Raw genomic sequence first — 16,773 nt, 5'->3', positions numbered from 1 at the left:
ATGGGTATTTGTGTTTTTTGTTGTTTCTTCCTCTAAGTGCAGAACTACGCACTGCTCTATATGGTATTAAACCTTAGTATACTCTGGTTGTACTCACAAATTATCTAAGTACTTCTTTTTTTCCTGCTGTACCATGTTTATTACAATACTTTCTATCTTTGTATCATCATTAAATTCTTTAATCATATTCCCATATTGGCTTAGTTTGTAGACATAAGTATATTAAAGATATATTAAAGATGAAGGGCCACAGGACCAACCATTATAGAACTCCTCTGATTAAAGACTTAAGATGTAACAATATCTTGCTAATTCCAACTCAACAGTCCTGTTGCAGTCCATACAAACGAAAAATCCAATTGGTAGGTACAATAAAACGTATGTTTATTATGTGCACACCAGGTTAGCGCTTTCGCCATTCAGCTTCATCAGACCTGTATGGACTTTACTTATCACATTGTGCTATCGCTTGGACTATATTGTGATTGTTTGCACTTCAAACATTTGGGTTTTACGCTACTAGTTAGCGTATGTTATTTCAGTACCCCTTCATTGTTTTGCTCCTGCTGGTCGTTTTTTGTGGTTGGATTCTGTTATTGGCTACCTTGGTGAGAGCATTAACTCCCTGTGGAGCTTTCTTATCATTAAAATTAATAAGTTTGACAAGAAAACTATAACTACTTTCATTCATTCAGATGTATTCCTTTAGACAAACTCAGTAAACCCAAACACTTTTACAACCTGCTGACTAATATAACAAATGGCAGCAATCACAGATGGAGATTTCTACTGTATGGTTATAACAAGTGGCCCACTAGCCAATGAGAATTCTCCCAATATTGTTTCTGAGGTCAGTAAATAAAGACATTTCCAATCACTATATTTCTATCTATATGAATAGCATGCAAAGATACTATGAATGTTAGTACTGGTGCCAGTAATTCTGTTACAGTCAGGAAGGCAATAATTTAACCATGAGAAGATGAGCACTTATTTATCTACTGAAGCTGAGGAAGTCAAAGAAGTAGTTTTTATTAAGTCTGGAAGAACTCAGACAGGAAAACAAAAACACACAAAAAAATGAGATCAAACATAATGTAATGAGTAACAAGTAATGTTACTTATATGAAATACAGGAAAGGATTGCATAGTACAGAAGTATGTTTAAATTATGAAGTTTGCATGCAAATTAGAAGAAATATAAATTATAATTCTGTCCTTTTTGAGAGGGCTGGCTTGTGATGCAATAACATTTCAGAGCATGTTATCTCCAAGCTCCTACCCTGGCATCTCTCTATCAAATAATTTGCCCCATTTGCTAGAATCCCATGTTAATGTTTATAACTAACACCCAATTTTACATAGACCTTGAACAATCTAAAGATGTTTACCTTGGCTAAACTCACATAAGAAAAGATTTTGGATGCTGTTCGCACACGAGTTCTAGCTAACTGTCTATTGCACAAAGATAGACAGAGGAAAATTCAGTTTTATAAAACAAAGGCTGAGTGAGAACAACAATAAATGTTGTGCTTAACATTATATGTTGAAAGAAAGTTTGAGTAGTGACTATTAAATCTTGATGAAGAGCGTCTTGATAGAGGATTATAATTTCAATGGAAAAAATGACTGGTAGAAAGAGATGGTGGCATCTAGTAGCTAGGGTTAGCATATGCTATGTAAGTATTTATTTATGTATGTATTTCTTGTTAGGATCACTGAATTAGATATTACTTTGTAAAGTACCAGAACATAGATAATATTATAACATGCTAGTAATGCTGGTGTATTACTGTGTGTTGATGTATTTCCTTAAAGTTAACTTTTATACACTAAATGCTATCAGAAAATAATAGTCTTTAAACATATCAAAATTTAAATACAAGTTATAAATAAATTAATAAATACATTCCCAAATGGTTAGAAATGTGTATTCTAGCCCAGCTATCTGTTTTCATGTGGGATGTATTACTGAGCAGTTTCTAAATGTAAACAGTTTATCTGTGCTTTCTTTTTCACAGGACAGGATATTACAACTTGCTAGGATAATTTTATAGATGGCTTTTTCAGCTATAGCAAGGATGAAATGTTATCTGCACAGTATAGTTTCCTCTGGGCTCTTTCACAATATGAATAGTTTCTAAACCATAGTTTATTTTCTAATGGGATCGAAATCTGCCATTGATTAGTCAGAATGTCAGTGAGTTTAGTAGAAAAATTGTTCTGGCAGATATTACTAACCGAGTCATCATTCTACCTTTGAGTTTATTTTATGCACTGCTATGCATAAACCTTAGCATAGTGTTTTCACCATTTTGTAAAATGCCATTATTTTGTGGGTGACTGTAGTGAAATGATAGATTATGAATATTCTACTCTGGATATTGGGACAGTAATGGTAATAGTCCTGTCTAGCTTTTTATTGAGCAGGTGATTTTATAAAAACCTTTTAACCGAGCTAATACTACTGGGCCCTGATTTTATAGCATGTAGTAGAAATGAAAGGCATTATCCTGAGGAAACCCTACCTATTTGGAGGATGATGGTCAGGAGGGGCACATCCCTAGTACATCCCTATGATTTAGGGGGTTAATTTGGAAGTCTGCTGTACAAATCAATTTATCTATCTATCTATCTATCTATCTATCTATCTATCTATCTATCTATCTATCTATCTATCTATCTATCTCTATGTTTGTATGTGTATGTATGTATCTATTTGTGTGTCTATCTAGCTGTCTATTTATCTATAAAATAAGTCACAGAACAGATTACAGTTAGGGTAGTATGATTTGTTCACAAACTATGCTAAAAGTCATGAGTATTCCACAGCCTCTAACATTGTTTGCTCACTGTGAATAGATATTTTTTATTTTTATAAGGGACAGAGATTTGTATTTGAGCAATAGATCTTGTGTTTAGCAGCAGAGCTGGTTTGCAAATAAAGAATTACAATGCCATGCTTCAATTTTGTTGGCTTTATTCCTGTTAAGGACAGATTTTATGTATGTTTTAGATTAGATAAAAATGTTCAGAAATGAAACTAGACATATCAGTTAATGTTGAGGATCAGCAGAAGTCAGAGCTACTGCTGTTTAAAGCAATTTGTTGAACACAGTAAAGGAATTCAGTGGCATGTTTCTGAGCTGTGGTTAAACAACTATGGTTTTGTTTGTTTTTTTTTATTTTATGTATTTATTTTAGTTGAGATGGAGCAGTGCACACATTCCATTGCTGTTTTCTGGCAGATTATTGTTATGGCAGAATCAGGCACTGGTTTATGTGGAAAATTATATTGTTTCAATGTTCCACTCTTCATTTTGCCTTGTTTTCTATAAACTATAATATGTGTAATCCTCCAGAGGAGAATTTGTCTAAAGAAAGCTGACACTTACCTTAGTTGATGAGCCTTAAAGATAACCTGCTTATTTCAATATTTAACCCAAAGTAATCAAAGCTAGCTTGTATAATAGATTTCTAACATTTCAAACATGTCTGTTTTGGAAGGAAAGAACCATATGCAACATAAGGCTTCAAGATCAGCACAATGTGTTATTTAAGAGTATTTTCATTCCATATGTTATCACTTTTCATTCCAACACTCACCACCTTTACGTGGTTTATATGGACCTTGTTAGCTTTCCTCAGTAGGTTACTGACCACCAGTTTACAGCAGCATTATGAACTATGTCTTTCTGAAGTTTCAGGTGTTACTTTTGTATGCAAATTTGGGGTAATTATAATCTTCCTTTACCAAATACCGATCACCACTCTCATACTTCATTTTAACATAATTATGGTTATTCTCTGACTTTATCTCAGAGTAATTTAGCCCTTTTTTGGTCCTATGCGTTACTACTTACATAAAATAAGTGTATGAATCAATAAGTGGAGAGATTAAGGGAGAGAATTTAACAGTACATTGAACTTTTTGCACAAAGTGCAGGATGCCTTCAACTTAAAGTGTTTGTTTATTCTCCATTGTTTCACTCACTATGTTTCTGCTTTTGTTCTTACTTTTATGTTTTCTTGTTCATTGTACCTAGGCTAAAATTGAAAACAGGCCCCAGAGGTTGATTTGTCCAACCTGTTCAAAGTATGTTTTTTATTTACCTCTATAAAAAGTGTACTAGCATGGCATAACTCATTGCAATATTACTCTTCTATATTATTCTGTGGTATCATTTTACATAAATGAACTACACTTAATTGGATCCTTCATTAGCAAAATCGGAATGTCAAAATCCTGCTTAATCAATTAGACCTTTTTTTCTGGTAATGCTTTCACTGAAGTCTGATTTTTGAATAAAGTACACAAAAACATTATTTCATTTATCTTAAGCAGTTTTATGATTCTTCAGTACATTTTGCTAATTTATTTTTATTTCATTTAGGTGCTGCAAATGTTCTATAATGACCAATATTGCCTTAACAATGTATTTACTCTGCTTCCATGGTTACATGGTGTTAGACTTAAAACATTAATTGCCCAATGCAAAATTGTTTCTTTTTTTCACGTTTCCATATTTGGTATTATTTTTATTGCATTATGTTAACTGCCATGAAGTTCTCTCCTGCATGACACTATTTCAACTAGGAAAAACATAGTTCAGTGTTGTATAAATGATCTGTTTATGAAATACATAATGACACTGCACTATTTCGCTTTCAGCTCAACTGCATCAATTTTCCTACATAAAGTTTAATCTGAACTTGTCACTAAAATATGGAATTTACTCCATCTACTTTTGTTATGTTTTTTTAGTTATAAAAAGAAAATGAAATTGCATTGAGTAGTATAAACTGAATTAAACAAAACATACATTGCTAAATAAGCATAGGAAAAGTTGACATACATTTGCCTTTGAGACAATCTTTTGTAGGCAATATTCATGTTGATACATCCATTTTTGGACAAAACCAATGTAACCATTCTTAGGGTCATAGGAATGCTGCAGCTTACCCCATAGCCAGAGGGCAAAAGATATTAAAACCCATTCTAGACAGAGCCATGGTTTATTGTTCTCATCCACATATTACCTGCACAACTCAGGAAAGTTGGAGAATGAGAATTCACCTACTGCATGACTTTGGGATGTGAGAGGAAATTGGATACCCTGAGAAAATTCATTAATATGAATGCTGACAGAAGCTCAGTCAGGGTTAATATTCCAGACATATATGTAGACCCAGTGGCACAGAAGCTGTAGTTTTACTGCATGCCTGTGTTGGCCTGGCTTCTAGTTGGATGGCTGTTGGAGGATCCAAATGATAAGACGTAAGAGTGAGAATTCCAGGTAAAGGGATTTTGTTAGAAGTCCTACCAGAGCAGTGCCACATGGAATAAATCTTAACAAGATGCTTCCACTCATAGAGACTCAGGGATGACCTTAACAGGTGTTGAAAGATGCACTCACATCAGAGTTGATCTTTCAATGGCATACAAGCTGTTAGGAATATCTAAACAATTCAGATCCTCCTGCTAGTGAATAATGTGTGTCCATAGCTTCAGCTGTTTCTTCTGTTCTCTTTCAATGTTTTGAGCAAGGAGGGAAGAAGAAGAAGCTGAAAGAGGACATCTAAACGACTGCTGCACGGACTGGGCAAATATGTTAATAAATTCAGCACTACAAGGGTATATATTAATAAATTTACTGGTGCAATGACTGTTTTATAAAAACTCCAATATTTGCAAGTCATTAGTTGTTAGTCACAATGACATTCTGTATGTACAGAAACTAAAAATTGAGCATTCTTTACTCATGAATTTATCAACAGATATTCAGTAACATGAATAACATTAAAGTAATAAATTATTTTATAGCATTCTCAAATGTAATTACCTGGATGACAAACTGTTTGATAATCAGGACAGCACTGCATGTGTTTGTGACAGTTTGGAGAGCATAGGCATGTAGATAGATATCCTGTGCATCCAAAGCAACATATTTTTGTGCCATCTGGAGTGAGACATGATCCAGTTTGACCTAAGGGGAAAAATTGTTTGCACGTAAAAAGAAATCTATAGAAATATGTAAGATGAGAACTGATATATATATATATATATATATATATATGTGTGTGTGTGTGTGTGTGTGTGTGTGTGTGTGTGTGTGTGTGTGTGTGTGTGTGTTGCATATCCTTAAATATTATATTATTAAATATTATACATCACTGTTTGTTAGTTAAACAACCCTGTCTGAGAAATCTAAAAACATTAAAAACAGAGATAAACTTGCAGCGGTTTAAAGAATCTGTAGTGCTGCAGTTCATGCAGAGCAAGGTTGCATACTGAGAAGAAAAAATGCTGATCTTTGTTCATCTTTTATAATCTGCAATGAATCAGCAAATGCATTGTAAATTATGCTGGAAAGGAGCATGCTTTATACGTTTTATATGTATGAGAATATGACTCCTGAAAGGTTTACATTTTTGTTATATGTGTATGCTTTATACTGCTTCATCTCAGTGATCTGCAGTATCGTAAACTGAAAAATAAGTACATCAAACCAGTCATCTATTGCATGCACATTTTATGAAACAAATCGTACACCTTATTAAGATAGTTAAATGTGTGGTTGTTTTCCATGGATACAAGATCATAGGGTATTGCAGATCATTACATAAATTGATATGTAAGTACACAGAGACACATATATATTTGCATTCCTCACTTCTTGAACACTTTCATTTATTCACAATTCATATGGAACCATTACATTTATATTCCTTACCCTCACTCTCTGCTTCTTGTTTTTCTTGTGTTCTACACATTAAAATATGTTTTTTCAAGATTACTAGTAACTAAAACTAGTTTTAAAAAAGTTTGCACCAGTTCCCGATTTATACTAAAAAAAACTGTCTCATGCATACATAATATATATGCAGTAATGTGATAGAACCTTATGAATTTTTAATTAGTCAGCTAGGAATTTCCCCATCATATATTATAATTATATCTGCTGTGCAGTGACATTTTACTTGACGCTAAATGTGAACATTGTCAAATCGTTTTTGCAATGAGATGAAAATAACTAACATTAATTTAACAGTCCCCTCTTTTGAATAGAGGTTGGAAATGGAAACAAGCTTACTGTGAACAATTGGACTATATAGTATAAAAATTTCAGAGCCAAGAATGAGAGCTGTTACTTAATAATATACACACTTGACTGTCTTCCTTCTGTTACAAAAAGAATCGTGTGCAGTAATTCTGTTCTTGTTTATCTCTAGTTGAGTTGGACACAATTGCCTTATTTTGCTGAAAGATGGTTATATTGGTAGCTCAAAGGTCATTACTGTGTCTGCAGTTTATTTAGCCACATTGTACAATGGATTACAATTCTGTAAAACCCCTTCCCACTTTGCAATATGTGCATTCTCCTGACTATCTGTTGGTATCTGGTGGCATCCTAATTATCACAGATGGCCTGCTAGCTACATATGCCAGCCATCTTGAACAGGCAGTTGCAATGAACAAAGACTAGCCATATAGATCAGCCAACCTGCCCCCACATAATTGATATCACTTACGCCAACCTTCTGCGAGTTCAGCTGTGACAATCAGAAAGAAAACCCCTCAACTCCTGCTTTATATTATTTACGTGTTCTTTAGAATAAGTTGCAATACAATTAATACACAGTGCTAGTCCAGCAGTTTATAAATGTGTGAATTATGCCATGATTGCTTGATAATATGTGCTATATCACTGCATGCATGCAATCATGACCAAGTTAGTTAAATATTTTCATGACACGGGCAATAGCCCAAACACATGAAACAACTGGAATGCCCACAGAGATACCTTACTAAAGGGATACAAGGCCTAAACAACATGTCCTACATGGACAGACTCAAAGCCCTGTCACTATACTAGGTGTCCTACAGACTGCTAAGTGGTGACCAGTGTCTGGCACACAAGCTATCCTCTGACCCATTACTGATGGATTTATGGATTTATTGCACATCAGCAAGTGAAATGGCATCAGAAATACTTGGTCTAGGCAACAGAATAGGTTTGGAGGGATAGGTATACCTCACAGAGGATACCTCTGTTCTGGAATAGACTCTCCATCCAAATAAAACAAAGTTCATCCCTGTCCATTTTCAAGTGCAATTCAGATCTAGGGATGGGAAATAGAAACTTTATCCCAGGACTGCACTCTATACTTTCAACTCTTAAATGTTTTATCCCATGCATGGGTCTCCTCAAAATATCTATGCTACGATCCCAATTATTCTTATTAGGGGTAATGTATAATATATAACATGGGAATGTATGGTCAGTCTATAACTAAATGGGATAGGTTATTATGAGCACTAAAAGGGAAATTGGCCAGGCTTAAAATGGATCATAAGGGAAGCTAGTCAAGTACTTACCTATGATCCCGTGGCATACATTGTACAGCACTTTATTTTATTTTGCATTTTTCATTTTGTTAAAGTGTCTTATATTTTTAGTTCCAGAGAACAATATATACACAAATGTGCAACATGCCACAAAAATATTGATTGCATTTGTCATTAAACTTGAAGGGAAATTTACTCAACTACATTCTCCTCTGAATGTGTAAATTGATGAATTCTAGTTCACAGAAAATATTTTAATGTCTGTTAATAAAAGCCATGGCTTCTTCTTTATCTTATCAAAACAAGCTATGCAAGATAGCTAGAAAAAAAACTTACCTGTCAAACCTTTATGTAATAATGCAAGAAAAATAATTGCTTACCTGTGACTGTATATTTACTGGCAATACAAAACAAGAAAATACAAAGGCTAAACAAGTAGGTACTTGTTTTGTTATCCATTTTTAATTCAGCTACTCTGAAACATTAATTTGAAAACAATGAATTTTTCCTAGCTGAATCACTATTAAATGACAAAAAAAAGCAGTCAAGGTGAGATTAAGCTGTCTGTTTCCCTTAGAAAGACAGATGTACCAAGGCTGAGCTGCAATTTAAGGAACACAAGAAAGGTAGGGCCACGTCATGGCTTGTAAGTAAAATACCACTTAGAGTAAATAATGCTTTTGATTGCAAAATACAGCACCCATTGTATGGCCTTAGGGCGCAAAAACAAAATATGGCATATGTCCTGTGACATTTTGTACCTTAGCAATGTAAAATGTCATGCATACTACATGTAAACTGCTGAAACGTTTTGTACACATATAGTAGCATTAAAAACAGCACCATCCAAAAAATGAAAATAAATATTATGATAGATGACTCAGATTCTGTAGTCTAATCTTCTTGTTTAGTTTTGACAGTTTGTTTCAAGGTACAGTGAAAACGCGAAGAAAGGACTATATGAAATTATTCCTGCAGTTTACTTAATAATTTTTGGACATCATCAAATATGCTGATATATAGTGAAGTGTAGTTTGATTTAAAGACACAGTTAATAATTTGGTGCGTATGTGTCTACTTAGGACAAGTATGCAGGGTCTGCAGTAGTAATGAGAATGAATTGTCCGAACCATATCAGTGATTGTAGAAAACATTACAAAATACATAAACAACATTTTTCAGTGATTGTTTTTCTCAAGGGAATCATTCCTTTCATAGACCATAGGTTGAGACAATTCATAAGTAATTGTTCACAGACTGCTAGTCAAACTGTGTAGTATTTGAGGACTATATCACATTATTATTACATTACTGAAAAATACTGCAATGAACATTTTAGGTACAGGAACGGCAAAATTGTTAACCTTGTGTAGCACCAGGTACAGGAGATGAATCCCCTGCATAAGTGGTTTGGTCAGGGGCTCTCTTGTCTACCATGTGAATTCAGGAGTCAAATCTGTTAATAACTATTTTTTATTTCAAAGAGAATTCAGTTTCCTGACATGTGCAGTATACCATAGATCTTTGAACCTATGTTCTAGAGACAAATGTGAGAAAAAAAAAATATCCTTATTCTTATTTTAAAGATAGACATCAAAAGATTGAATCTTCAGTACTATCACCAAGTATTTTTAGTTACAATCACCTTGCACATCCTTTTCTTTGCTGCCCTTCTCCCATTGTCCACCCTTCAGCTTACCAACAGCTGCAATGAGTGTGCTGCTACTCTACCATTTTCTTTTTATGTCCTTGTTACATACCACAGGTGGGTGGCCATGGTGATGCAGTGGTTAGTATTGCCGCCTCACAGCAAGATGTTCTCTGGTTCGATCCTTGGCTGTGGTGCCTTCTGTGTGGAGTCTGCATGTCCTCCCTGTAGCAGTGTGGATTTCCTCCAGGTGCTCCAGTTTCCTCCCACATCCCAAAGACATGCTGTAGGTGGATTGGACACTCTAAATTGGCCCTAGGTGTGCATATGTGTGCCTTCTGTGGAAGGTTGGGTGCTGGACTGGCAACTTGACACCGTAAAACTCCACTGCCAGTCATGAGCGGACAGGTGATCTGCTGTGGTGACCCCTAACAGGAAAAAGCTGGAAGAAGAAGAAGAAGTTACATACCACAGGTACTAACCCAATGGCTGTGGCTGATTGAAAAGGGGCAATATTTCAGACAGGAGCAGCTGGCAATGTCATGTAAGCTGTCCTGTGCAGTAGAGGATTTTTAATTTTGACTGCACTAGCTGACTATATCAATACCATTCAATACTAAAATACTAATCGCAATCTGTTGCAGGATTATAGCACTGTCTTCTTCACTAGGAAATATGTCAGTTGCTGACAGAAATCTCTTGTTCACTCACAAAGTAAGCAAGCTAGAGAACAGCTGCTCCTTGTCATCCTCACAGCTTTTATATACTTATCATACATAAATATTAGCAAAACAGTAGAGTCCAGTTCAATTGATGTGAGAATTGCGCAATGTAGAATAAAATGAAAGAATCCATTGTGCAATTCAGTATGCTTCATTTCTTTAAGACTGGTTACTGAAAGTGTAATTTTACATTGGTTAATGGTTGATGAATGTGCGCCTTTATGGGTTTAGAACTGTGTTTCATAAAGGAGTTTGCATAAAGGTGACATGGTATATACTTTTTTTATTTTTGTTTGCATGCACATTTACTTCAGACTTTAAGTAGAATTTGGTGGGATTAAGGACAAAAGGACAAATCTGTTTTACTCCATTATAAAGTGTGATTCTTTTGGTGAATATATTTACATTGTCAGCAACGTCTCCTTTTTGGTATGTGTAATATAATCTATTGTGATTTGTTGTTGTTGTGTGTGTTTTTCAGTATATCGTTAGGCAACTCTTCTGATTGCATCAGTACAGTGCAGTCATTAGTGCTGACTTGTATTCATTTCCAAAATGAAAATAACCCTTAAGTGTGAAGCATGGGACTTTCTACATTTATTATTATTGCGATTTTATTACTATTAATTTCACAGTTTGATAGAACTACCATTGTAACCAGACTTGTTATATGTGTCTACTTTAAATCCAGAACAACCCTGTGTTAAATGACAAGTTATATGAAGATTACCAATTCAAGCATGGAAACATACCACATATGCATCACACGAGTTTTTAGTAAGGCTGCATAAAAATTCCTAGCAGCTATTGGTCTCATAGGTCACATAGGACATACTTTATTTGCCTTCCCATTTATTCTTTACCTAGCCATATGCACTAATGCACATAGTCTCATACTTCTCACTCAGTATCTTTATTAAATAGCTTCATACGTTTATAGGTAGGTACTAGGCTATCGGCCCTGGGGCCTATAAAAGCCCAGCCAAAAAGGTACCCTGGCTTTTGCCACCCAAGAAAATTATTTTCCTGTGCCACTGTCGAGCAGAGCCACAGAGGTGATCCCCGGGGTGAATTTCCTATTTCCCATCCAGTCATCAAGATTTTTCTTGAAGAGTGCTAATGAGGAGCTTTGTTTGATATAGATAGGTAGTTTATTCCAGAGTATGGGAAGTCTCTGGGACAGGAATCTATCCCTCCGGTATGTTCTGTTTATTGTGGTGACAAGGTTTAGGTCCCTAGACCATGTAGCTTGGAAGGATTGGGATTTCTTTAAGTGGAGCATGTCCAATAGCTCTGGGTTTGACATAGCTTTGTATGTTAGGCAGAGATCACCTCTGAGTAGGCGATATCCAATGGAGTAAAGCTGGAGTTTTTTGAGACAGTCTGCATAGGGCATCTGTTTTAGGTCATTAATCCTCTTTGTGAGGTATTTCTGCGGCCTTTCCAGTTGTTGTAGATGTCTTGTGAGGTACATACCAAAAGAGGCATTGTACTCGATAATGGGTCTAATGAGTGATGAGTAGAGGGGAACAATGACCTCTTTTTTTCTGGATGAGAAACCTTTTGTGATGAGGTGTGCCACTTAGAAGGATTTCCTGACTACTGTGGCGATGTGATTATCAAAGGAGAGACTACTGTCCACATGTGTCCCAAGGTCTCTTATCACACTTTCGGTGTTAAGTATACTACCGCCTATGTTGTAGTTCATGGGTACAGAGTTTTTACCAAAGGGGATGACAATGCACTTTTTGGCAATGAGCTTGAGGCCATGGCTTTGACACCAGGCACCTGTCTCAGTGAGGCCCTTTTGTCCACATCGTTAGGAGTTTCAATTATGGCTCCTAGTTTGCAGTCATCTGCGAACTTCATTAGCCAAAGACCTTCTGTGTTAGCCTGTACTTCAGAGAAGTAGATACCAAACAGGAGAGGACCCAGGACTGAACCCTGTGGTACTCCACTTGTCACTGGTCTGAAGTCGGATTTGGAGTCTGCTACTTTCACAGTGTGGGTTCTGTCAGTGAGCCAGTTGGCAACCCATCTTGTGACATAGGGATTTATACCTAGTTTAGTGAGTTTATCTATAATTCCAGAGTGGGGGATGGTGTTGAAAGCCTTGGCAAGATCTAGATAGGCTGTGTGAACCATTTTACCCTCATCTATGGCTTTGGTGACTGCTTCAAAGAACTCTATCAGGTTTAGGAGACATGATCTGCCTTTTACAAACCCAAACTGGGTGGGGTCCAGAGTTTGGAGATTACCAATGTCTTTGTTTATAAGTTCCATGATGATACATTCCATGGCCTTGCAGACCAGGCTCATCAGGCTAATGGGGCGGTAGTTCCCACGGTCCATGGCGGCTCCCCCCTTGTGGAGTGGGATAACTGTCACTGTGCGCCATTCAGCAGGCACAAAGCCTGAGGTGAAGCTATGACTGAACATGGTACTTAGGTGGGGTGCCAGCTCATTCTGTAGTTCATGTAGAATGCAGCCTGGGATGTTGTCTGGTCCCATGGATGATGTGTTCTTGGTTTTGGAGAGTGTGATTTCTATCTGTGCAGCCATGATTACAGGAACTTTGCATTCTTCCATTATATGGGCTCTTTAGGCAGTTTTAATAAGAATCCCTTCATTCATGGTCTTGCTGTAAAATACAAAATGCAAAAATATATGAAATGCACTGCACAGCTGAATTAAAAATAGCCAAAGGAGGTGCTATGGTGGTCATGGACAGCAACTTTTATGTTAATAGTATGCAGATGCTTTTATCTGACACCAGTACTTATGCTATGATTACTTATACTTGTGGCTAGGATGATAAACAGAGTACATAATGATTTGTTTGATTGTTTAATGACTAGATGCATCACATGAGATCTATTTGATTATTTATATGTTGAGTTTCTAATTGTTCCAGTTATTTATGGACTTCCAAAGGTTCATAAAGACCACATTAAGCCACCAATGAGGCCAATTATTTTGGGCAGAGGGTGGCTAATGGAGTTTATGTCTATATATGTTGAGAGGATGGTGAGGCCACCTTTTCAATCTCTTTTTGAGATGATTCAAGGTTTCCTAGTGGACAGGATGTATGAATGGTAACACCTGATGTTACATCACTCTTTATCATAATACCAAATTATATGGGGCTCGAACATGTTAAGACTTTTTTACAAATGTATAGTGATTTTTCCAATGACCAGATTTTCTTGATTTGCATGTGTTTAGAATTAATTTTACATAATAATGTGATGACTGTTACTGCTGGCAGAGATCTGGCATACCCATGGGCACTCGTGCCAATAGCTACACCAATATGGATTTAGCTTTGTGGGAGGCCACTTGTGTGTTGGAAGGGAACCGCTTCTCAGAGTCCATCATCTTTTAGAAATCATTCATTGATGATGTGTTTGTTTTGTGGGGTAGACAACATTCTGAGCTTTTAGAATTTGTTGTTTCTGAACTTTTTGACTGATTTCTTGCACTTCACTATGACATGTTCTAATAGCTGTATTGACTTTTTGGATGTCATGATTGAGAGAAAACAATATGGGAAGTTTTCATCTAAGCTGTTTAAGAAAGCATGCAAGAAGAAAAATTTCTTACATAGAAAGAACATGCATCCTAACCATGTATATCGGAATATTGTTAAAGGTCAAGGTATCCGACTCTAGATGGAATTGCAATGAGAAAGATTTTGGTGAATCATTAGAAAGCTTTAGTAAAGATTTGTTAGCTCATGGGTACTCCAATCAGGAAGATGAGCAGTGTTTGCAACCTGATAAAGTGGCTAGATTGGGTGGAGGTAAGCCCTATTTTTCTGATAGGTTGGTTACTTCTACAGGCACCCATGATAGGACTTTTTCACAGTATGTGGGTGTTACCATTCCATATTCCTCAGATGCTAGCTCAATATGCAAGGTTTTTCATAAGAACTGGTCAATCTTAAATGCAGATGAAGATGTAAGTAGAGTTGTGGGCCCCTGTTCAAGATTTTTCTTCAGTAATAATAGATCTCTAAAATGTATGCTCTGTTATAAGAGATGAAATAAAACATGGAGCCACGCTGGACTGTGACCACCAGCTTTACTGATGTTGCCTCTGTTGTAAGAGAGTCGGCTCGAGGAATAGTAGTAATAGTAAGTTACAATGGCAGGGCACATGGCACATATAGATGTGGTAAATGAACTAATTTGTTCATATAGTGACAGCAGCAACTGTTTTGTTCACCCTACTACAATGAAAGAGCTTTATTTTAATGGTTTTTTTGCTGATTGTAACACTTCACAATTAGTTTAATTAGCTAAATGGGGTATCTGCAAATCATTTTGTGTAGGCAAGACTGACCGATCTTTAAGAGAGCAGGTTTGTAGCATTAAGAGATCTGATGAGAGAAGTCCTTGGCTAGACATATTAGTTTGTGTGGCACTACACGTTTCTTTATCTTTATGGTCATAGTTTATTTATGATGATTTCAGGATGGGAGATGTTAGCAACAGAGTCAAGCAGGTAGAACACAGATGGATTATTAAGCTACAATCTGATAGGGGAGATGGGCTCAATGAGGTAGTTCCTTTGAAACTACATTTAAGGTCACGTGGTTTTGTTAGATAATGACATTGGTTAGTTTGTATTTAGTACTGACTATTTAAATGTTTTTATTTCATTCTATTTTATATGATCTGAAGAAGCATTCACTTGTGAGGCAAAAGCGCTTATCAGTTTATTAAAAGGCTATTTTTAATTCAGCTGTGCTGTGCATTTTATATATTTCTGGATTGCTGCTACTTTTTTCATTGTGGTGCATTATTTCCCTCTCATTTTCTGTTCTATGTAAAATATAAAATGCTATGCGTGTATTTAGTTTTTCATTCTGGGAGAAGTGTTAATCTCAAATGTACACATGGCATATCCTCAAGTCATGGAATCCTGTTGATAAGAGCTACTTTATGTTATCCTTAGCAGTGCCATTTACCTGAACTAGTTCACTGTCAATTAACTTCATATTACTTTTTCTAAAGCTGCATTTATTGCCATTAAGGCCATTGCCTGTTTCACCTGATTACATTTTGCATCATATGTATTAGATTGGCATGGAAATAAGGTTATGGAATGCTATTATTATGAAAGAAGCTGCACTCTACTGCTTGATTTATCTTCACTTCTCAAACCGATTTCCATACTGGACAACCTGTTTCAAACATTTTCCTTCTCATTTTTGTGCATTCTGCTTATTATATTTTAAATAAATCCTCTTTTTTTAAATTCACTTGGCATCTTCATTGTTTTGATATGCCTCTCTGTTTATTTTCTGGATTTTTAATCTTTCGTTACTTCACTGATTTGATTAATGTTTGCATTACCCTGACCTGGCCCCGTGGTACAAAGAGATAACTGCACCCCAGATGATGTGTGTTTGATTTGCTTGGGAGAGGATGGGATTGGGTTATCAACACTTTCTCACCCATCTAGGAGGAAGGAGGGCAGCCTAGGTTCACTGCAGTACCCACACTGATAGCCTTTAGCGCTCCTTGCTACGTGTTAGTTTTGTTTACAGGAATATAGCTTTGTTACATAATTTAAAGCAAAGATGCAATCACACTGCTGGGGAGGCTCATTTAATTTTCTAAGAGGTCTCATGGGAAATAAAACTTAGGATATTGAGCCCCCACAGATTAATTGTAAGAGGATCAGAGGTCAAGTATGCAAGCTGGAAACAAATGAGTTAGGTCTTGCTCCCAAGAGGCAGAGGCAGAAACCAATAATAAACATTTGAATGTGGAAAGGGAGTCTTTATTGACTACTCCTGCAGGTGTGAAAGCAATTGGGGAGATATAAGCTTTAGGGAGGTGTCAGGTACAACAAGTTGTAAGGTACCTGTAGTCCATTATAGATGCTTTAAATGTGGAAGGCAGAACTACTCTGTTTCGGTTAGTGGCGAACATGAATCCAGTAGCTCCAAATGAGGCCTGACCAACTTTGCACAATAACCGCTTGGTAGCAACTATGCTGTTCCAATATTGCTTACAAACAATGAAAAGACAAGGATGGGTATG

The 16,773-nt window shown here is 36.2% G+C and overlaps 1 protein-coding gene across 2 annotated transcripts in view; it reads right to left on the bottom strand.

Moving 5' to 3' along the window:
- Positions 1 to 8,882, bottom strand: part of LOC122793781 (receptor-type tyrosine-protein phosphatase eta-like) — a 94,453-nt gene extending 85,571 nt beyond the window's left edge. The window contains exons 1-2 of one of the 2 annotated variants that reach the window (XM_044061971.1): positions 8,731 to 8,882; positions 5,844 to 5,987 (exon numbers count right to left, since the gene is read on the bottom strand). In XM_044061971.1, coding sequence (XP_043917906.1) covers positions 5,844 to 5,987; positions 8,731 to 8,809 — 223 coding nt within the window. In that variant the 5' untranslated portion in view covers positions 8,810 to 8,882. The remainder of the gene's footprint in view (positions 1 to 5,843; positions 5,988 to 8,730) is intronic. The other variant, XM_044061972.1, reaches the window with a different exon arrangement.
- Between the last annotated feature and the right edge of the window lie 7,891 nt (positions 8,883 to 16,773).

Source organism: Protopterus annectens, chromosome 2.part0 (assembly GCF_019279795.1).
Source record: "Protopterus annectens isolate FY-2018-M chromosome 2.part0, PAN1.0, whole genome shotgun sequence".
NCBI lineage: Eukaryota > Metazoa > Chordata > Ceratodontiformes > Protopteridae > Protopterus > Protopterus annectens.
The sequence above is the reverse complement of the archived record's forward strand: the minus strand, read 5'-3'. Positions and strand labels throughout refer to the sequence as shown.